General features: G+C 38.0%; 3 protein-coding genes across 8 annotated transcripts; 2 read left to right on the top strand and 1 right to left on the bottom strand.

Annotated features, from left to right (window-relative positions):
• The first annotated feature begins 111 nt into the window (after window positions 1–111).
• Window positions 112–4,202, top strand: SIGE (sigma factor E). 2 transcript variants are annotated; one of them, XM_089158507.1, is made up of 7 exons: window positions 112–227; window positions 329–434; window positions 647–1,411; window positions 1,525–1,671; window positions 1,868–2,104; window positions 2,921–3,184; window positions 3,555–4,201. In XM_089158507.1, exons 3-7 carry the CDS (start codon window positions 707–709, stop codon window positions 3,750–3,752), a joined length of 1,551 nt encoding a protein of 516 aa, XP_089014633.1. In that variant the 5' UTR covers window positions 112–227; window positions 329–434; window positions 647–706; the 3' UTR covers window positions 3,753–4,201. The 2 variants fall into 2 exon arrangements, with proteins under 2 accessions (XP_089014633.1, XP_089014632.1); XM_089158506.1 differs by lacking the exon at window positions 112–227 and adding an exon at window positions 533–574 and having other exon boundaries at window positions 270–434; window positions 3,555–4,202.
• A 1,130-nt stretch (window positions 4,203–5,332) lies between these two features.
• Window positions 5,333–7,941, bottom strand: LOC149014151 (transcription factor TRY-like). 5 transcript variants are annotated; one of them, XM_089158504.1, is made up of 6 exons: window positions 7,601–7,941; window positions 7,439–7,455; window positions 7,152–7,355; window positions 6,993–7,059; window positions 6,786–6,873; window positions 5,333–6,049 (listed from the first exon to the last, which is right to left on the bottom strand). In XM_089158504.1, the coding sequence occupies exons 4-6, from the start codon at window positions 7,042–7,044 to the stop codon at window positions 5,911–5,913; spliced, it is 279 nt and encodes a 92-aa protein (XP_089014630.1). In that variant the 5' UTR covers window positions 7,045–7,059; window positions 7,152–7,355; window positions 7,439–7,455; window positions 7,601–7,941; the 3' UTR covers window positions 5,333–5,910. The 5 variants fall into 5 exon arrangements, with proteins under 5 accessions (XP_089014630.1, XP_089014631.1, XP_089014627.1 ...); XM_089158505.1 differs by lacking the exon at window positions 7,152–7,355; XM_089158501.1 differs by lacking the exon at window positions 7,439–7,455.
• Window positions 7,942–13,206: 5,265 nt separating this feature from the next.
• On the top strand, window positions 13,207–15,691 carry SWEET3 (Nodulin MtN3 family protein). Its single transcript, XM_089159222.1, has 6 exons — window positions 13,207–13,350; window positions 13,480–13,516; window positions 13,668–13,890; window positions 14,094–14,255; window positions 14,957–15,076; window positions 15,215–15,691. Exons 1-6 carry the CDS (start codon window positions 13,314–13,316, stop codon window positions 15,392–15,394), a joined length of 759 nt encoding a protein of 252 aa, XP_089015348.1. The 5' UTR covers window positions 13,207–13,313; the 3' UTR covers window positions 15,395–15,691.
• Window positions 15,692–21,651: the final 5,960 nt, after the last annotated feature.

Here is a 21,651-nt window from a genome sequence, read left to right as displayed (position 1 = left end):
CCCACCACTCATAATGCGCCACGTTGCAATTTAGATTTTGAGCGACGAAAAAGAACTCAGTAGTGAAAATTGAGTACGTTTATGCTCCTCTGCTCGCCACGTTCTCAAGTCTCGCTGGTTATGGCAGTGACCCAAGGAGGAGTTACGTGTTCACCGTACGTCGCTTCTCTCAACGGATCCAGAGTTCTCGAACCGTCGATTTCCAGAGTGGAATGCTTGTGGACGACGTAATTCCTGAGATTTATGAACTCTATAAATTCATTGTTTCTTTTTCCGTATAATTTCTCTGATGATTTCTTCTTCCATTCATATACTCTCTGTAATTCAGCCATTAACAGCGAATCCATCCCTCTTCAACGCCGGAATAGTTTAAAGCTCACCAACTACACCATCATCACTGATCGACTCGTGTTCTTTTTCTTTCTCGTTTACAGGTATCTTCAATCACTTTTAATTCATGATCTCTTTGGATGAAGAAATGTTATAGGCTAGGAAACCCCCAATTCTAAACAAACCTAGGTGATTCCGTCAGGTTGATCGTTCTTCCCAAGTCCAATGATGAAGAATCAGTAGAGTGAGTAGTTTTGCCAAAACCCATTTAATCCAAAACTTATATTCAGTATTAAATGAACATTGATGTTTGCAGGATTTGATCGATCAGACAAACCCTAATCTTTCACATTCCCTTTTGCCTACACATCTTGGCATGGGAGTTGTGACTGTTTCCAGTTCAGCTTCTCGCACAACACTAGGTTTGAGTGCGAGTTTCTCAACCCAGTGGACGCAATCAAAGAGACCATTATTCTTGGCCTTCAAAACAGATAAATCAAAGAACACAGCTTTGGTTGTACATCAAGAGTCAATTCCAGTACCCCTTGAATCTCCGGGAAAGCAACAGAAGAGACGAATAAGTAGAAACAAGTCTCCTAAGAGAGTAAAAGCTGTCTCAACTGACGAGGCTTCTCCTTGTACCATAGACTTGGATTACAATGAAGCCGCCGCAAAACTTGAAAATTTATACAAGCTTACTGCCCCTGCCAGTATTTCTGATGTAGAAGTTATTGATCATGGAGTTCGGAGGCAACGCCGAACAAGGAAGAAGCTGGGAAAAGGTGATGAGAAAGATGGCAAGGAATCAATTAATTATGTGGTGAGGAACTCCAAGAAGAAGGAGAAGCGATTGGGTCTTGGTAAGAGGATCGCATTGAGAAGAAAGAAGGAAGAAGGGTTAGTTCCATTGAGCCAGGCAAAGGAAGACACTAAGGACAAGAGTAGAGATGTTGAGAGACTTGTTAGAGAGTATTCAATCTCCAGTGATTTCGTAAGCTTGGATTGGAAGAAGATGAAAATTCCACCAGTTCTTCCTTCTTCTGAACATGCTTGGCTGTTCAAGATCATGCAACCTATGAAGGTGAGCTTCCCAATCTGTCTTCCTTTTGGTCCCTAGTTAATGCAATGTGTTCTAGGTTGTCCAGTTTGGTGCCCAACCTCTGTTGCTCATTTATTCATGCCTTATTATTGCAGGCACTGCTTCAAATGAAGGAGAGTGTCCACAAAGATTTGGGAAGAGAACCTACTGAGGCTGAATTAGCTGAGGCAACAAATATGACTGTACTTGAAATGAGAAGACACATTGAAGTTGGTCAAGCAGCCCGAAACAAGCTTATCAAGGTAACCATTGCTCTGTGTCTCTTATTCCCTTTCTATATGGGTTGTTATGTGCTTCAAGTGTAGGTAGACTTGTAGGTCTTCAGACATAGTTACCTTTTATACATTCTCTGGTATTACATGAATACATTCTGCTAGAACATTATCCATGATGTTGGTGACAGAAATATTAAAGATTAATGTCTAACATTTCCTGCAGCACAATCTGCGCCTTGTTCTATTTGTAATTAACAAGTACTTTCAAGAGATAGCCGATGGGCCAAAATTTCAAGACCTATGTCAAGCAGGGGTGAAGGGTCTTATCACTGCTATTGATCGCTTTGAACCAAAAAGGAGATTTAGATTATCCACCTATGCACTGTTTTGGATCAGGCATGCTATTATCAGATCCATGACCGTTTCAAGCTTCACACGTGTTCCTTTTGGACTTGAATCGGTATGCTTGTTTTTTTCTCGAATTCCTTTTTTGATGAACATATGACTGTTTTTTGCTACAGAACACCATATTTTAGTGTGCATTCTTTGGGGGGGATTTTACCACTTTGTTTGTTTGGTAACAAAATTCAGTAAATGGAATTGATGTAAGATCAACAAACTTATTCCACTGTAGTTTTAGCTCTACATCCTCTTCCTTATCCACCTCCCCACCCCAAGAAAAAGAAAAAGAACTAACTACACACCTCTGTGAAAAGCTTCCCTTTACTAGTTTCCCTTCTATAGCTTAGTTTATTTGATTTCACTTCACAATGCAAATTGTATTCCAATGGTGCATAAATAATCTAATTCTGTGTGACAAATCTAAGTTCACCTAATCATAGTTTATCTATATTAGTTTTTCTGTTATGTTGAAAACATATTTTGCCCTGAAATTGTGTACCATCTCCTTCTTAGTCTCTCTGAGTACCTGTATCAAATATAAGTTGCTGAGTTTTGTAGACCAATTGGCCTATGACTTTGAGTAAGTTCATGATGCTTTTTCATTTTCCTGCCTTTTGTTCAAGCAGAAAGCATTCCATTGGGATTGCAGGTGTCCTTAGATACTATAAACTATTATAATTGAAATTCATTACCAAAACTAGGAAAGGGATCTATCTTTTAATTATTTTTGGATATCATTTTCCATACAAAATGAAGGCTAATTCTCTCCTCCAGAATAAAAACTGTATTTGTATCTGTGCTTCCCAAGAGAACCTATCTTCATGGACGGATAATTGTAGTGAATGATGGAGGTTTGAACTATTTATTCGTGCAGATCCGACTAGAGATTCAACGGGCTAAACTAGAATTACTTTTTGAGAATGAGAGGCTTCCGACAGATGAAGAGATAATTCAGAAAGTAGGAATCTCACCCGAGAGATATTATGAAGTCATGAAAGCTTCAAAACCCATCCATTCTCTCCATGCTAGGCATGTAACAACACAAGAAGAGTTCATCAATGGCATTACTGATACTGATGGGGTGGGAGGCGATAAGCGGAGACAACCTGCTCTTCTCAGGCTTGCTATTGATGATGTGGTAATTTTCTTGCTTATTATTGACAACAATTTGTAGAAATCTTGTTTTTTCGTTTTAGTTGTTTTATTTTTCAATTTTATTCCCCAACCTTCCTCTGCCTTGATTGGGTTATTAACCAGAAGGTATGGTATTTGATCATTCCTAACATTATCAACAGCTCTGTCTATTGGTTCTTAATCTATTTATCATTGTAGGTTTGCCTAATTTTACTCTTTTCTGAAAGGAGAATTAAGATTTGAAACTGGTTACATTATTGTTCCGATGATCTACTTAGTTCTAGTGCAGTTGGTGGTTTCTTATTTTACAAACTTAACTTTGCTGATTCTTAACATTATAACAATGCCATTTTATCTGCCTGTCCTCCTCCCAGCTTGATTCTCTCAAGCCGAAAGAGAGTTTGGTGATCAGGCAGAGATATGGTCTTGATGGGAAAGGTGATCGGACTCTGGGAGAGATAGCAGGGAACCTGAATATCTCAAGGGAAATGGTCCGGAAGCATGAAGTAAAAGCTCTTATGAAGCTAAAGCACCCAGCTCGAGTGGACTATCTCCGCAGATATATATACTAAGAGTGACCAAAAACATTGTTTTTTGCTTTTTTAATCATCGATTTGCACTATATTGTGCATATCCTTCGTGCCGTCTGCCCCTTTCCTTTCTGGTCCCAGTTCATCTCTCTTCTCCGTTCTATACTTGCTGTATATGGAAGATTTATGTATCATAGTTGTATACTTACTTTTACTACACGAACAAATAAATCCAATACCATATAATACATAGGAAGGAAAATACTTGTACATGGCTATATATATAACCTTGTTACCAAGGGAAGTTTCACCATACTCTATTGTGTATGGTACTCATTCACATCTGGAGTCATGTCGTCCCCATCCTGTGCTGGTTCTTTGGCCATTGTCTTACGTTTTTTTTTTTCATTTTTGGGCAATAGGCAAAGGCTTATCTTCATATGTACAGTGTGATCTCTTGTTCGGTTGGCTTAATTATTTTATTGCATTTAATACTTAAAATGTTTTATTTTTTATTTTTTATTTTTGGCAGAATACTTAGAAAGTCGTTTACTGTTATAGGCAAAAAGGTTGTCTTGATTCCTGACCCAACCCAACCCAACACTGTTGTTTACCCAAAAAAAAAAAAAAAAAAAAAAAAACCAACACTGTTATTCACTTATTATTTTTACACGTATTCCATTTTATTCAAACAATGTTCAATTGGAGAGAAAGAGAGTCATTTAATGTATGCCCTTGTGATGGAGAAGAGTGAAATGTCATCATGACTTCGGATCATCTCCTCCAACGGGTGTGGTCCCCGATGGCTATTGACTGCCCATGGTTTGTGGTGGTTAAGCCGCCAGGGTACCACAGCTTCCTGGCAGGGGAGATGATCAACGCTCATTATCAAATTGCTGGCAACTAGAAAGAAAAGTGGAATGTAGATCATCTCCCCTGATGAGAAGCTGTACTTCTCAAATGGTTTTACAACTACAAATTATGTAGGACACACAAGAAAAAAATAATAAAATATTTATTTACAAAAATCTCATTATTCTAATCTTATAAGGTTCTTGTAATTTGTAAGGGTGTCAATCAGTACAGTTTTGATAATTTGATACAGTTTCGGTACGGTACCAATTTTGAATACCGAGAATTAGAATCGTACCATACCGAATTTACATGGTACAATACAGTTTCGGTATTTGCAAAAACGGTTCGCTACGATTTTGGTATTAAATTGGTATGGAAAAACGGTTTAAACACGGTATGTAGTGTGGTATATTTTTTGTACGAACAAACCCATGCCACTTTTGTTATTAGTTCATTAAGATCCTAATGAAATTGTGATCAAACAATTGATAGAATTTGATATTGACAGAAACAAAACAAGTAGATCTAATAAGAGGAGTGAATGACAAAATGAAAAACTGAAATAGGGAATTATGTAAATGTGAAGTGTTTTCATTATAAAATTATATTTATATCTCTTAATTTGGTACGGTACCAATTTGGTACGGTTTCGGTAAATATTGACGGTATGAATACCTAAAACTAGAACTGTACCGAAGATATTCGATTTCAGTACATACCGTACCAACTTTGAACGGTACCGTACGGTGCTGTTTTAGATAGCGTGGTTCGGTACGGTTAAATGGTTTCAATACGCAATTGACGTAATTTGTGGTCAATCTTCATCGAGAAGCACACCCATGGGGGAGTTGATCCGGACTCAAAAAGTGTATCCTCGTATTGGAATTTTGGTCATTGCAACTTGCAAGGGTGAATGTGGCATCTGATATCCTGATTTGGGTGTTACCAACCCCACCGGCTTACCCACAGGATTACTTCTCAACCATCAACGCATAGATCCAGTTAAGCTTTAGGCAGGAATCTTCTGGAATAGCTGAACAAGATAAACAGAAAAGTCGAAAATTATACGGAACGATCCCAAAACAACCATTCTTTGGATTGGACTTAGAACATCCAAAACTATAATTCAGAAGGGTTGACTTGTCGTTCTAGGAAATAATATCAAGTCATAGTCACTGTAGAAAAAGATGGATTGAATCTGACCAGCAATTCGCAATTTCTGCATTCCTTAGAACCAAACAGATAAGATTACAATGAAATCCGTGGCTTTAAATTAATAAAGAAACAATTCAAGAATGAATAGAAAAAGAAACAGGGACTGGGGGAGAAAGAAAGGTAAAATGAACTAATAACGACCCAATTTTGAAGTCTGAGACAGCCTCTCTTTTCTTCTGCTGGCGAAGCTTTCACCATGTTTCATTATCCAAAACCTCTCTATTTCTTCTGCTGTCCTTCCTGGAATACGCCCCGCTATCAAATTCCACCTTCACCCAACCAGAAAATACCATTTGAACACACATTCATGTAATAACCACACTGTACTGTACTGTACTACTTCATTCAAACGACTTCACACAGAGATTCACACACACCGAAAAGAAAGAAAAAAAAGCTTCAGAGACAAAGAGAAGAGAGAGCCCTGATGGGTATGTAATTGTAAACCATTACACTCTAACCTTTTAATGTTAGAATCTAGACAGAAACCTGAAGGTTTTCTGTTGTTCACTTCTGGGTTTTGTTTCTTTCCAGGTATTAAGCCAAAACCTCTGAGATGTGTTCGAACGGCAGTGTTCAAATAAATTGGGTCGGTGAAAAATGAGGTTGGTTATACACGTGAAGTCCGCCACAGCAGACTGCCCTTAGTGTCCCAGATATGCATGAATAAAGGACCACATATGACATAACCTTGGCTGACACCTTAAAGATGTTTATGTTTGTTTATATTCTCGATGCCTGATTATTCATGTTCTTCTTGTAATAGTTGAGAAGCATTCACACCAAAGCCATGGATATGGGTAAGACTCAGGAATCCATTCTGGTGTTGTATCCTCTTTTAGGATACCAGTGCAAAGAACAGTAAACCTCTACTTCCTTTCTTCTCATATCCAGTAAGGAGAAAATTAGAATCAAAGACACTCTACTTGGGCCTTGTTAAAAACTAAAAAAAAAAAATAATGGATTCATAGATACAAATTTTGGTGTATGAGAAGTTTTTCTTACTTATCTCCCACGAGTCTGTACATCCTACAGATGATATCTTCTTCTTGTTCTGTCATGTTTATAAATTCCCATTCAATGCTGCTCACTTCTGTTCCAATCCAACAGAAACAAAGAACAGAAAAGGGGTTACAAACACGAAAATCCTTAAAATGAAGGCAAGAAAAAAGGCATATCAGAGTTGCAGATTGGACTGAAAAGACTACTGACCTTCTGACTCTCTTTTGGATCTCTTGGCTTGCTTCCGGCGACGTCTGTCCATGGATTCCGGCAGCAGCTAATACAGGAACAAAGATCTTGAAGTCAGTATCCACTTGCAGAAGAACCTTCTCCCTAATATTAATACATGATTACGTGAAGATCAATTACATTCTGTAATGGGCAACAGAATGATACCCAGTTGAGCACCTGATCTAGGGAGCAGCAACGTTTGAAAATTATGGACCACAGTAAGTACCAAACAGGAATAAAGCAGTAATAATTTTGGGTAGGTTAAGTTTCTTTTTTCATTTATTTTCTGTGCAACCAAACGGAGCCCACTTGCTTCTTGAACTCTCAGTTCCTGAACTACCCCTACAAGTAGAATAGGGAATCATCTTCCAATGCCGGAAAACAAGAAATTGAAACAGAAACTGAGAAAGAAGTCAAGAACTAACCAGGAAATCAGTGGCTGCTGCAGAAGAACAAAATTGAAAGAAAAAAGAAAAAAAAATGAACCTAGTAATGCTTAATGGAGCAAGAAGAGAACATGCAGTGAGGAAACAAGAAAGAGATTGGATGAAGATCAGATGGATGGATTGATCTTCAAACTGACTGACCTGGGTTGTCTTTCTTGCTCTGTTCTCCTTCGATCCCTTCGAATCTTCTCCTTTTCGGATAATGGGTTCTCTCTGTCTATCTATCAGTTAATAGTGGAATGAAGGTGAAGAACTCAAGGGAAGGAGAAGGGGTATTGAAGAAAAAGAGAGAGAGGAGGCGAGTCAGATAGAAATCCTAAGATCGATGTGGAAAATTTGTAGGGGCATAAGAGAATAATATGTGATTCTATTCCCTTTTAAGGTTTCAAGGTAACTTGTGGGCAAACCAGAGGACTCGCAAGGAATTGGAAGTGGGGCTAAGCTCTCTAGCTGCGTCGCAGTAGTAATGGCCACAAATTGCTTCATCTGTCAAACAGTCAAACCAAACTTAGGGAAATTTTGTCTCTTTCATAAACTTCAACTTACACTTATCCAGATTATTCTTTAATTAATGTATTTTTAACGCTTTGTTTTTACATTTCTTGATGTTCATCTCTCAAACAATGAAGCTTGCTCTTTTGTGGGGTTCATGTTAAGCTTGCTTTATTGTGGATTTTATGATTTAAGGGGTAGGCTACCCCCAGGGGTAGCTGATGATCCCAACTCAAACAAGGCCCTGATAATTGAAGATAACTTTTTACAGGAGAGAAGGGATCTTCTGAAGCAACGGTTGAATAACATGGAACGACAGGTATTACCAAACAGGTACTTAAAAAAATTTGGGTTGACTTGCAGTTGTCACTGCAATTTTCCATGTATATCCTATTCCCAAAAGCAATATATATTGAGTTACTATACTTTTCTACTTGTCTGTCTGTTATAAATTATAATCTATTTCTCTCAGATTTTTTATGGAAAATATTCCAGTTGTACATTCAAAATATACGAATTCAAGTCTCTAGGTATATCAATTCCCATGAAGCCAGACTGAAGTCCCTTTTGCTGGAATCAAAACCTTTATAAAGAAAGAATAAAAAGGCAAATTTGTGGGGTTCTTGCTATCCATAGCAGAGGATATATCACTGCCACTCTGCCAGTGATAGCCCAGGTGTAGGCACAATAATCATCTTCAGAGCTATTTAATTCTGCAACTTTGAATTCCTGAATGTCGCAGTTGATCACTTTTTGTTAATGCCATTATCATGGATCTATGCGACCCATCTTTCTCCTTCAAATTCCATTGGTGTGATCTGAACTTTTTGAAATGTAAATATAAAGCTCTGACCTGGGGCATTGGATGCTTCTTCACATGTAATTTTTTATTATATCTTTGTAGTATATGGTAGAAGTTCTATTAGCAAATGTTGTTGTTTTTCCTTTCATCACTGGAAATCCCAAAACACTACACGGAAGTAGATTTGACTTTGGGTTGCAACTTAACTTTGGTAGTTGGCTGCTAGTCAATATAAAGTTGTGGAAGTACAAATGTCATTTTGTCTGATCTCTTCTTGCTTTATTGTATTAGGGCTGTGAAAGATCCTAAGTAAGCCTTTCAATCCAACTAACTAGTATTTAATCAATAAGCTAGCTATGGACAAACAATAGAGTTCAGAATAGCTCTTTGTGAAAATCCATACGAGTACAAACGTTTCACCCAAAAAAAAAACAAAAGTTAAGGTACAAGCCTCTAATCTAATCTGGATTCAAGGGGACACATGAATTTTTAAACTGGTATGGGACAATTCCGATTGAAATCGTATCACTTCAGAATCGATGAACAACAAATTCCAAGTTTTTAAATTTCAGAATCAATAGCAGCAGGGTTTCAAATTCCTGTATTAATGCAAAAGCAGAGTTTGGGTCAGCATTCATTTTTATGTCTCCAGAGTGCAAGTCTACATCCAAGATAATTAATGCCCAAAGCCACCGAACCATGCTGAGTCCCTACCTACTTTGATCATCTGGGGTTTTCAATCAGCTGAGACTGAAACTTAGAAAGGTAGTTTTAAGGCAATTTTTTCTTTGACACTGGAGACAATGAGGATAAGGTTAATAGGTTATCCACTTAGCTTTCTTATCAACCAAACTATTTCGTTGCCTCTTTTCTCTGTGAGCGAGAGAAAACTCCCCAGAAGTTCAAAATAATCTCAGTCAAACCCTCTTGGACAGAAGGTTGGCAAGGATACAGGTTGGTAGAGCTTCAGAACTATTCCTTGAATGGATAAGAACACAAGGGTTTGTTTGGTCGTTCATGATTCACTGGGTTTTGTTTTGATTGAATTATACATGGGAATTGGAAACCAAGAGGGATTTATTGATAAAGAGTCATATATCACTATAGGAGTTGATGGCTGCTGGCCCTCGCATTTAAGGATTGTTTTCTGAGACTGATATTGACATCGATATCGATATAAGTGCATTTTCTGAAATGCAGTCTTAGATCATCCAGTGCAATCAAGACACACAGGTCTCTGCGTTTTGAAGGACCTCAGGTGATGTGATTAAACCATTGCAAAATCCTAGACCTTATTTATATATTAACTAAGTTGGGTTGTTATGAATATATACCATACATTTAAGAGGGTAACTGGCTCTACTAAGTCAGGATAGAGATTTCTGCTCTCCTTATACTTTTTTTTTTCGTTACTCTTTCTAAATGTTGACAAAATTGAATCACAGAGGCTTTAGTGGACCCCATATCCCTTCTCATATGTGGTGGAACAGTTGTAGGATCTACACTTAGATTATGAGTGTATCTCCTTTCTAAATATGACTGAAAAATGTGAAAAGGGCATAGTCCTCTATTCGAACGGGAAATATCCCGACAATCATGTAAGACAACTAAATACACCTCGAGGTATTGCCAAGGAACTAGGGGAATCAATGCTCCGAGCCTAGGTTTTAGAGTTAGCCTATTCGTTATGGGGAATCAATGCTCCGAGCCGAATAGAACTTACCTCTGCTTTCTTTGGCACATATTTGCAAGGCTGTGCTCAATAGGTCGGTTTGGCCTCCTCTCTAGCGGCCACTTTCCTTATCACTCCGTGGGCCCCAAAACACAGCCACTCCAAGCTACCCCTGCTGAGTAAGATGCATTGCGATTTTGTCATCGCATTAAACCAGAATTAATTGTACGGCTGGCAGGCAATGATGTTAGGGCAACCAAACAAAACAGGACAAACCCGAATCATTTTTATTATATTCCCAACGCTTTCAGAAATTATTTTTTTTTTTGGTAAGACGCTTTCAGAAAAGATTGGTTGCATCTTGTGGGGTAACAAGTTCCAAACTCTAATCTAAATCTAGGGCTGTTAATGGGCCGGACTTATCTGAAACCCTAGCCCAATCCTACTAAGTCCAATCTCATGACCAAGTCCAAGCCCGTGGTACATGGTTAAAAGGGATTGTGGATCATCTCTCTTGACGGTATTACAACTACAAATTGTGTAGGGTCACATTACAAGTAAAAAATAATAATACATTTAAAAAAAATAAATCCCATGACATAACCTGTGGGCCCCCCTATAATTCGTGGTCAATAGCTATCACTAGAGCACAAAGTGCTCACCGTCAAGGGAGACAATCCAGACTCGTGAAAAGAGGGGATCCTTATAATCACAGTCTAACATTTTGTTAGAGCCACCAAACCAAAGTGCAAATCACCTCCCCTTTAGGGGGAGAGGTATGTGCTCCTTTGATACTGTTCCACCACATATAGGGGGTGAGGCTTACCTCTAAACACTAGCAAAATACATTAGTGATCGGACCTTATTGGATCTCACGTGGGCCTCGTCCCTATTATGTTGTGAAGAAGTTTTAAGAGAGCAAAAACCTCTCCCCTCACGAAGAAGTGATCCAGTCTTTGATTTTTCTTGGGAACAACACAATCAAAGGCCCAAATCCATTTGAGAGTCCACAGTAAATCTAGACCGTTGAGTGAAATGTTCATTCATCGATCCAGATTTGCTCTGAACCCCAAAGTGTATCTGTGTATCTGTTCCAGGAGCACCATCCTCCTGTCTCAGCCAAACCAAGTGTGGACCCTACTTGGAAATGTTGGGCACTGTTGTCTAAGTGAAGTGGGAGACGGCGATGGATATCTTCTTATACTTATAAAGCTTCATTCACTTCATCGATAGCTCCTAACTCAGCCACCATTGGGTAATACTTATTTTGTAGATTAGAAAAGCTGAACAAGATAAGCCCGCAGAGATCTCCTGCTCATGTATTTAAGCTCAGTGCAATGTAAAGCTATCATGAAACCCAATTAAAATCAAATTATAAAAAAAATTGTATAGTCTGATACATGAAGGAATATATGATCAATCTAAACTGTCTTTATCTCATAAACAAATCGGAACTAACACATCATCCTCCATTATCTACAGCTAAATATGGCCAAAGTCTAACTGCGTTGAAGAGCCTTTTTGCCTTCATGTATGACAAACTAACATCAAATCCTTGATGATCTCATGCAACAAAATTTATCTTGACATTGTCTTCCCTATCTCCCCAAATTTATCTTGACATTGTCTTAACCAATCAGGAACGCGCCCAGAACCTGTTGTCACTAGTGGAAGCAAGAAGAAGAAGAAGAAGAAGACGAAGTAGAAGTAAGTAAGTAACAGGACTGCTAGCTGGTGAGAACTGTAGCAAATGGAGTTATGTGCTCCGTCAATGTCAGCTTTAGAACTGTAAAGCATCTGTTGTGACATAGTAGTATAAGTACTACTTCAACTTTATATCTTATCTTACTCTGTTTTTGCAACAGAGAGTGATGAGATTCAATTTTTATACTCTAATAGTAGAATAGTAGAGTTGGGCTGCATCTGCATGTTGGAGCCAGTCCAAAACCCAGCTCAATTTAGTAACAGTGAAGAGCTTTTCAAATTTGCAATCCTCAAATATTTGATTGGTAAGATCTTTGTGATTCTCCTCCACCATGAAAAGTGATTCCAGCTGGGGATTAATGGTTCTGAAGGTTAAAGATAATACGTGGATCCAAGTTAGCATCAGAAGGAGTGATTGAACCACTACTTGGGTCATCTCCCTTATTATATTACCCAATATCTATAATATAAGTCAACATTACAGTAAGAAGATGGGCATTGATCAGAATCTCCGGAGGCTGGGACAGATGAAACTAAATCTAGTGACCATGAGAAAATCCATCAATGTAGAACAGTCATTTAGAGTGGGCTAGAAGCATGGTATTTTGATTCCAATGTGGAAAATTCCCTAAATCAAGGCGTGTGTCACATTCATTTATAAGAAAACTGAATTAAAATTTAAAAACAGAGTTGCACTATTCGGCTAACAAATGTATCACAAGTGGATAGGATTTAGTGGAATTCCACATAAGCTGTGAAGCATTTCCCACTAACCCAAGTATCAAAGCTGTAAGGAATTCCAGGAATTTTGTGCCACTCTTCCATCTCGGTTTGTCTTTCTATTTTCTTCACTTGTAAAAACAGTAACCTAGTCACAGTTTCTGGGTGGAACTCAAAAATCTTCATATATTCAATTTTCAGATCAAGCACGCTTGTTTTATTTCCTTCCACAAATTTATTAGGCACATATCTAGACACCACTGACGGGTGACCCATCTCTCTCTCTCTCATCTGGGTTATTTATATCCATGCCTTCAAGGGTTGTCCAATAGAGCAAGTAAGACAGCATTAGTTGAATCCTCTCTCTCTCTCTCTCTCTCTCTCTCTCTCCCTTCCCATCTCATCCAAGCTATAGTCTTCTAGTCCCTGTTAGTTGCAACATTCATCACTAAGGGGGAAAAGCCATGGGATATGCCTTGCGCTTGGCTGTTGGAATAATGGGTATCCCTTGCCTTTCTGGTTTTCTTTGTTTCCTTACAATCTGTAGCCATTTTGTTGAGGCCAGATAGAACCCTGCAGGTACATACTAATGTGTTTTTACTTAACACTCATCAATGCTACTTGTTGCAGGAAATGCAACTTCTTTGCTTCTATTCTCAGCACCAATGTAATTTCTCTTCTTCCCCTCTTGTATTCAAAGAGAAAAGAAGAAAAAGAAAAGAAAAAGAAAAGAAGAAAAAAATGGTGCCCCATTTACCAGTATTCTAAATTTTAATGAGGTTAATTATAAGCTTCTGTGCTCTTCTGTTTTTGAACAGATTAACCTTCAGAAGGATCATAAGGAAGAAAAGCACTGAAGAGTACTCATGTATCCCTTACATTGTTTCTCTCTTCAATTGTTTCCTGTATACATGGTATGGTCTACCTGTGGTCAGCAACAAGTGGGAAAACTTCCCTCTTGTCACCATTAATGGCCTTGGAGGTCTAATGGAGTTCACCTTTATCATCATATACTTCTGGTTTGCTTCTCCAAAGGCCAAGGCAAGTTATATATAAAGTTTTAGCTTCAGAAAATCATACCATATTTCATGGCAATCCAATCATGTACATGCCTCCTTACGTACACATCCATGCATGATTGGGCTTACCATGATCATTACCCACCATGCATCTCTCTTTTGTCTGTCTCTAAGAAAGAGAACAAATAATGATTTAACATAAATGGAAATGGAGAGTTTCTGCAGAAGGTGGTGGCTTTAGTAGGGGTGGCTGTGATAACGGGAATTTGCATCACCGCATTAGTGTCCACGTACGCATTGGATAACCATCGTGAACGCAAGGTGTTTGTCGGTAGTGTCGGACTCGTGGCAGCCGTTGCCATGTATGGCTCTCCATTGGTTGTCGTTGTAAGTGCTCATCTCCCTAATCTTCCTGCTGCTATTTTTTCAAACTTCAAAAATAAAAGAGAATAATTGATGGAGTCATCATATCTTTATTCAGGTTCTCTTTGGAAAAATTAGGGTTTGGGTGAATTCTTTTTTACTTGTATATTTGAATGTTGTAAGGCATTCAAATGGAATCTTTCAAGGGTGGGTCCCACATGATCGATTCTATTAAGATGTTTTATACCCGTTCATGTATTTTTCAAGCATGCCCAACTCTCGAAAGTAAGTACCATCAAACTTTGACTCAGTCTCGACGATCATCAATGCTTCTTACTGAAGAGATTAGAATTTCATCGTCTTTGATGTGGTATATTTCATAGTCCTTGGTCCCCTCCCCATTTTTCGGGTAAGTTAATATAAAATACTCCTTTAAAAAACAATAAAATAAAAAGTTTTAGTATGACTTGGATGCTTTCAATTGATTGGAATTGTTGTCACTTACCAAGAGTGCTCTTTCAAATAGAAAGTTTTAGTATTACTTGTACACTTTGCTTTTTCTTTGCTTTTATTTAGTAAAAAATTGTTAACTTTCAACTCCTTTAAATCAGTGTCACTTATAGTTTATAGTTCAATATAAAATTTTAATTAGTATGATTTGGACGCTTCCTCTTTAGCGAAAATTTGTTAACTTTCAATTCATTTTGACTTGTTCTTACTTACAGAAAAAAGTGATAAAGACGAAAAGTGTGGAATTCATGCCGTTCTCCTTGTCTCTATTCTCATTCATGGCTAGCTCACTTTGGATGACTTATGGTTTACTAAATCATGATCTTTTCCTTGCGGTGTGTAGATATATTATTTCATACATTTCTCCTTTTTTTTAAAGTAAACATGGTTATATATAGCTTGATCAACTTTAACACTTTTCTCCTAAATTAATTTGACATTAATGTTGGCCATTTTTTTCTCTTGGTGAGCAGTGTCCGAACCTCATTGGGAGCCCATTGGGTCTCTTCCAGCTGATATTGTATTGCATCTACCGCAAAAAGGGAATCATTGCAGAACCAACCAAGATGGATATAGAAACTAATGGAGGGTTGGAGCTTGAAACTCCCAAACCTGACACGAGTAATAGCATCAATGGAAAGTTACCAGAATAGAGTTTGGTGTTGCTTTCCCTTTCAAAAGGTGTAGGAGTTGTAGTATATATGTATTCCTCTTTTCTGGGCTTTCTACCCAGAAAGAATAACGTGTGGATGAGCTCTCTCTCTGCTCATCACATACATTTCTTCTTCTTTTCCGGCATAGTCTTCATTTGTAGGAACAAAAAAGAGAGCAAATAGGAAGAAAAAAAGGATAAATTGCTTGTTCTGTAGTTTATTTAATGGAGCTAAATTGTAGTTTTTTATTCTAATAAACAAGAATTTGATGTATTTTCACATATTATCATTCAATTACTTTGGTTTAAGTCTTATTTATTTTTGGGTAAAGATTACTTTGGTTTAAGTCGATAGTTAGAATAATCAATAAGAATATTAAGATAATCACATCACCAATCATCAAAATAAAGATTTAGAGGAAAAAGAAATCATTGACATCTTGAATATCCTTTTAGAAAGGGATAGATTTACTAACATTGATGGTGTTAATGTACAGGGTTGGGTTAGGTTAGCTTAAACCCTAACTTAGATCTAAATATAACAAGCTCATTTTGGTGGGACCTATCAAATTTGAGCCCATTCAGAGTCTGTGACCTGGGGCACGAAAAGCAGGTCATAAGGATTGCTGGTCAACCTGGTTTGACCAGTCAATTTCAAGTCCAACCGGAGCTCAAAACCCAAAGTTAAGCCCATATAAGGTTTTCAAACTCATTTGGGAGTGACCTGTCAAAATTGAACCCAATCAAAACCTGTGACTTGGGGGCATGAAAACGGGCTTGGCAGCTCAATTAGACCAATTAATCTTGAGCCCATCAAGCCCCAGGTGAAGCGCATTAGGTGGCTAGTCAACCCAGTTGACCAACTTGAGCTTCCAAGTTAAGCCTATGTAGGGTTCTCAGACTCATTTGGGAGTGACTTATTAAATTTGAGCTCAATTAGAGTCTGTGAATGCATTAGTGTGGTTGGTCAACCCAATTTGACCAATCAATTTCAAGCCTAACTAGAGCTTGGAATCCAAAATTTAAGCCTAGGTAGGCTTTCTAGGTTTATTGGGAATGACTAGTCAAATTTGAGCCTAATCGAAGTCTTTGACCCGATGTGCGAAAAACGGGGCATACTGTTCAACCCGCTTTGACCAGTGAATTTCGAGCTCAACCGAAACTCGGAACCCATAGTTAAGACCAGGTAGGATTTCTAGGCTCATTTGAGAGTGACCTATCGAATTTGAGCCAAATCGGAGTCTATGACCCAGGGCGCAAACCTGAGGTTCTCCATCATCCTTGTCGTGTCCTGCCTCAACTCTAGAGCCATGATTAGGCTGACTACAATTGGACTTGAATTGAAAGACCTTAGGTTTGTGAACCAAGATTATCATTCAGCCTCCTGATTTCTTGAGGTCTTGAATGGTTACTCTTGGAGGGGACCTTGTTCCTTCAGCATATGTTATGAGCTTTCGCCTCTCACTGTCCATTGTTGATCGGGACCATTATGCCCTTAGCTTAGCTCGATAACCCACAATCCTATTTTTTTCTCTTATGCATCATTTACTTCTTGGCTTTGGTCATTCTTTCACCATCATAGAGGAATTTTTCATAATGTACCCAATACCAATTCCTATATCACACCTCCTTTGTACCCAAAAAAATGAAGGAGAATAAGTTGTACCAAAACAAAAATGAAAAAGAGGAAGAAGAAGATACAACAATAATTCAACTTGAGCATTATTGTTAAGAACATATGGATAAAATACAGAAATACTCCAAAGTAAAGCTTCAAACTTTATTCATATAAACCCCATTGAGAGGACTTGTACACCTAGAAACTTTAAAGGGACAAAGATGAAGAGATTCATGAAACCGTAAATTTTCTTTCAAAGGACAAGACCGATTCATAGAAATTTTATCAAGAACCATAAAGTTACCACCGACGATATCAAATGTCAGAGTAAATGAATTAAAAAAAAAAAATGGAGTACAACTTAGATCATAAAACAACAACTCAGCCTTACCCCCCAACTAATTGGGGTGGGCTCCATGGATTTATGGACTCCAATCACATCTATTCAAGGTCATATTTGATATCAATTTCGACGTAAGGACTCTGTGGCCCACCTGTGGCATTTCCGTTCTTTCAATTTGACATAAGTTAGTCCTCCATATTGAAGCATCCAAAGGACTTCACCCGACATATCACCATGCTACCTTTAACAACTGTCTCGCAATTTATAATGTCTCAGAACACTCCTATAACAGCTCTAAAAGTATCATTTCTTACTTTATCCTTCCAAGCAAATTTTGCTGTACAATAACATTTCTGGTTCACACCTCCAATTCCCAACATTATTTGATGTACAATAACTCAATCAGATAGTACCCTGTATCAATTCTGAAACCCTAAAATTTTATCAGAATCAAAATAAAAAACTATACATTGTTCTCAAAATTTTGCTTTAGATATCAGATCTCTGCTCCGAATCGACTTTTGGTTTTTCCGATACATAATTTTTTGGGTTTAAGCCACTCAGTTGTATCGTCTTCAACATAAACTATAGAATGACTGATAAGTGAATCCAATCAAACAGAGAGGGGAAAAAAAGAAAGAAAAAGGGGTGGGAATAAATGGTTGGATCCCATCCATCATTCCATTGTAGTGAATCTCAATGCCGGAGATAATTTGTTTTTGAATGGGTAATTCCTATTTATCTAATCATGTCATTTTTTTCACTGTTTTTCCGATTGAGAGTGTGGATCATCTCTCCTAAGCGGAGAGCACAGCTCTCCAACGGTTATTGATTTCTAATTACAAGGGAGGGCTATAAGTAAAAAAATAATAAAATATTTTAAAAAAAATCTCATCACCTTAGTCCTATGGGATCCCTTGGACTTTTGTGGTCACAGCCGTGGGAGAAGACGATCCAAACTCTCTGATTGGTTCTGTTTTCGTAATATTTTGTTTTCTAATAGATATGTTACATGTCGTGCAGCTCCTCCACAAGCAGAAAAAAACGTAATGTTATAAATAAAAAAGAATTAAATGATTTAATTTAAAAAGAAAAACAAAAGGAATATAATGACAAAAGCTGTTACATGGGAGGTTAAAAAAAAAAAAAACTTGTCAAAGTAGCATTGTGGGCCTTAATGGTTGGGCTTGGTTGACTATGGCCTTATCGGCCTACCAATTCAAGGTCCACATCTTTCCCAAATAACTCAAGGCCCACTATTTCCATCCATAAGTCAAACCCATTAGTGGAGGCCCAGAACAACATTGTTGATGGGTATTTGCTCTGCTGGCACAGCGGTTCCACGCTTTAGCCCTTGGTCCGGTATCGGGCCAGGGTTGGTTTTCTACGTTATGGTTTAGATTTGAAAGGAGAACCAATCTCGTATGGTATGAGCCTCACAAATAGAATCTAAGGGAGGATCACCGATATAGGGCCCACATCTAAGTATTGATAAAATAATTTATTGTGAGATATTCAGTAAGACTCAAATGGGCCCTACTCATATTATGTGGTGAAAAAATATTAATGTGATCTGACTAAGAAGGTGATTCGAGCACCTACTCACCTACCACTTTTAGGCTAAACAAACCCACCTTAATTTTTTATAGAAAAAGCCCACCTAAATTCCAGCCCAACAATCAACAGAGAATCAATTCAAACCCGGTTTAGAAATTAGAATAAATATCTCATCAAAAGAAAAAAGAAAAGGAAAACTAGAATATAGATTGTTTGGAGACTCAATGTAAGATTTAAAACTAAAGAATACGGAAGCAAAGAATAGAGTAATTGCTTGCAAAGAAGAAATTGTACAAGCCAAGGATTGAGGATTACATAGAGATTAAAGCCAAAGAGTGGAGAGAGGCCAAATAGTCGTGGATGTTACTGACCTGGCATTTCAAGCATAGATGATCGGCTGCTACATGATCAATCTAGAAACATGAAGGGACCTACACAAACCAAACAGTGAACCCGAGTCTTTGATGTCATCAATGAGTGGATTGATACCCTCAAGAGGGGCATCTGTGCTCTATATGATTAAGTCTAATGAGTTCAAAGCAATATAACTCTGGTGGTTGGCCAATGATGGGTTAGTCAAGCGGTTAAAGACCCGCCCTCCCACGGGGAGGTCTTGGGTTCACACCCACTCGGCAGCGTATATTAGTAATTTAATTCTCACCCCATAGTAACAAGCTACCTTTCAAAAAAAAAAACTCTGGTGGTTGTCAAAAAATTACCAATTCTAGCCCATTTATGAGAAGTTGAGAACTACTTCTATGTTGGCCTCAGTTAATGCTATAATGAAAGGCTGACCGATTGAGCCAGAGATGAACCTAGTTTAACATATTGGGATAATGTTAGAAAGATATGATGGTTTCTAACACTCATTAATTATGATAGTTTGTAACTCCAAAAGGAAATTATATAACCTAAATAGGGTAATTACCTTTGGAGTCTATATCAGGCATGGTGTAACATGTCACCGAATTTTGGTTGTTTCAGTGGTGGACGAAACAATATTGGCGGCGAAACCAAGATGGCCAAAAAATGGTCGAAAATCCGGCGATATTTCGCGATATATCATCAAATCAACTAATATATCGCCGAATTTCGCGATATATCGTCAAAATCTCAATATTTTTGAGATTTCTCGCAATTCTACAGTGGAATATTTAAGATCAATGGACAATCTTACCAATTCTGTCCCAATGATTCAAGCCTCAAATGTCAATGTGCCAAATGTGGTTAGGGAGGATAATCTACATAGAATAATTCTTGAAAATAATTCAAAGTAGGAAGGTATTTTGTAGCAAAACCTTCAAAGATCAAATCATTTGGAGAAGGAGGGAGAAGGAGAGGTAAATGAGGTGAAAAAAAAATAGAGTTTCTAGGAAGTTCTAAAGTGAGTTTTAAGTAAAAACGAGATTGCACTTTTGTAATCTTCTTCTTGTGGTTTTACAAGAAAAGAGTTTATTCTCTTTTGTATTCTTTTCCATTGCAATTCTATTGAAGCTGGAGCTTGGATTGAAGGATTTTCTTCAAGAGCTTGAAGTGGAAGGGTATTTTCAAGGAAGTTTGAGAAGGTGGTGTGACTTGATGTTACATTGTATCACACTCAAATCTTTACTATATTGAAGATTAAAATAGTGAAATTCCTCCTGTGGATGTAGCTAATCTCGATTATTTCAGTTTAGTCAACCACGTAAAATTCTTGTATGTTGTTTGCATTTCTCTTTCATTCTTATGGTGGTTTGTTGTTTATTTGCTTTGTGATTGTCTTATTTGCACAAGATTATTGGTTTATTTTGTAATTTGGAGACGTTGCACCTTGTCAAAACTATAAATTGTATGAATGCAGGGCTTTCGTACATCGCTACAAGCTTATGAGAAGACTCGACATCCAAAATCGTTGAGAATCTCACAGATTAGGGGACAAGGGCATCTCCGCTATTGCCAAAAGGTGCCCTAAACTTGAGGAACTGTCTCTAAGGCTTGTAAACACTACTTGTTTGAGTTTGAACATGCTAACTGAGAATTGCCCAAATCTAGAGAGCTTAGCACTTTGTGGGAACCGTACAATTCGAGATGCCGACATGAAATTAATCGCTGCTAAATTCATGGCATTGAAAAATCTTATTATCTAAGGGCTGGGGTGGGATCACCGTCTCACCGATCAAGGAGTGATAGCGCTTTCTAGTGGTTATCCTAATTTGGTCCGTGCGGTGATCGCAGATTGCAAGGCAACAACTTGGGATGGATTGAATCGGTTGAAGGCAAAGCGGAATTCCTTGGTCGTCAATTACCACCAGCCTTCCATAAGCATACCATATGCATGGCCCCTTTGGGCAGATGCCACAGTGCTGCTTGTTCACTTGGGCCAATGATGATGATACTGGTGGCGTTGACACTTGATCAGTCTACTGAAAGAAGACATGCACGTAGCAAAGAAGATGATGGATCTGCTTAGCTATTTTCGCTAGCATAAACTAACATAGACATGATAAACATTGGAAGCATTAATTTACACGCAGGGAAATTCAATACAAGGCAAGCCACCCACCCTGTAGTAGTAGTAGTAGTTCAATCCACGAAACCTAAATTTTTATTTTCAGAGAAAGAAACAGTACCAGTTGAATTTTAATCAATTCTTCCATGTTTCGGTGGACTCTCCCATGTATGCTCAAATTAATCAAGCTTAATTCTTGCTAGCTCATAACTCAGCCAACATTGGGTAACATTTAATTTGTAGATTAGAACA

This window comes from Hakea prostrata, chromosome 6, assembly GCF_041222555.1.
Source record: "Hakea prostrata isolate BN-2017 chromosome 6, UWA_Hpros_2, whole genome shotgun sequence".
In the NCBI taxonomy this organism is placed as follows: Eukaryota; Viridiplantae; Streptophyta; class Magnoliopsida; order Proteales; family Proteaceae; genus Hakea; species Hakea prostrata.
The sequence above is the reverse complement of the archived record's forward strand: the minus strand, read 5'-3'. Positions and strand labels throughout refer to the sequence as shown.

What these genes read in the sequence shown, in the direction of transcription:
- SIGE (XM_089158506.1), top strand. Translation starts at nt 707, where the DNA reads ATGGGAGTTGTGACTGTTTCCAGTTCAGCTTCTCGCACAACACTAGGT. An exon ending in TTCCTTTTGGACTTGAATCG is followed by an intron (nt 2,105 to 2,920) that starts GTATGCTTGTTT and finishes TTATTCGTGCAG; the next exon opens with ATCCGACTAGAGATTCAACG. An exon ending in GGCTTGCTATTGATGATGTG is followed by an intron (nt 3,185 to 3,554) that starts GTAATTTTCTTG and finishes TCCTCCTCCCAG; the next exon opens with CTTGATTCTCTCAAGCCGAA.
- LOC149014151 (XM_089158504.1), bottom strand. Translation starts at nt 7,044, where the DNA reads ATGGACAGACGTCGCCGGAAGCAAGCCAAGAGATCCAAAAGAGAGTCA. An exon ending in ATCCAAAAGAGAGTCAGAAG is followed by an intron (nt 6,874 to 6,992) that starts GTCAGTAGTCTT and finishes GGATTGGAACAG; the next exon opens with AAGTGAGCAGCATTGAATGG. An exon ending in TACAGACTCGTGGGAGATAA is followed by an intron (nt 6,050 to 6,785) that starts GTAAGAAAAACT and finishes GGTTGGGTGAAG; the next exon opens with GTGGAATTTGATAGCGGGGC.
- SWEET3 (XM_089159222.1), top strand. Translation starts at nt 13,314, where the DNA reads ATGGGATATGCCTTGCGCTTGGCTGTTGGAATAATGG. An exon ending in CTTCTATTCTCAGCACCAAT is followed by an intron (nt 13,517 to 13,667) that starts GTAATTTCTCTT and finishes GTTTTTGAACAG; the next exon opens with ATTAACCTTCAGAAGGATCA. An exon ending in GCTCTCCATTGGTTGTCGTT is followed by an intron (nt 14,256 to 14,956) that starts GTAAGTGCTCAT and finishes TCTTACTTACAG; the next exon opens with AAAAAAGTGATAAAGACGAA.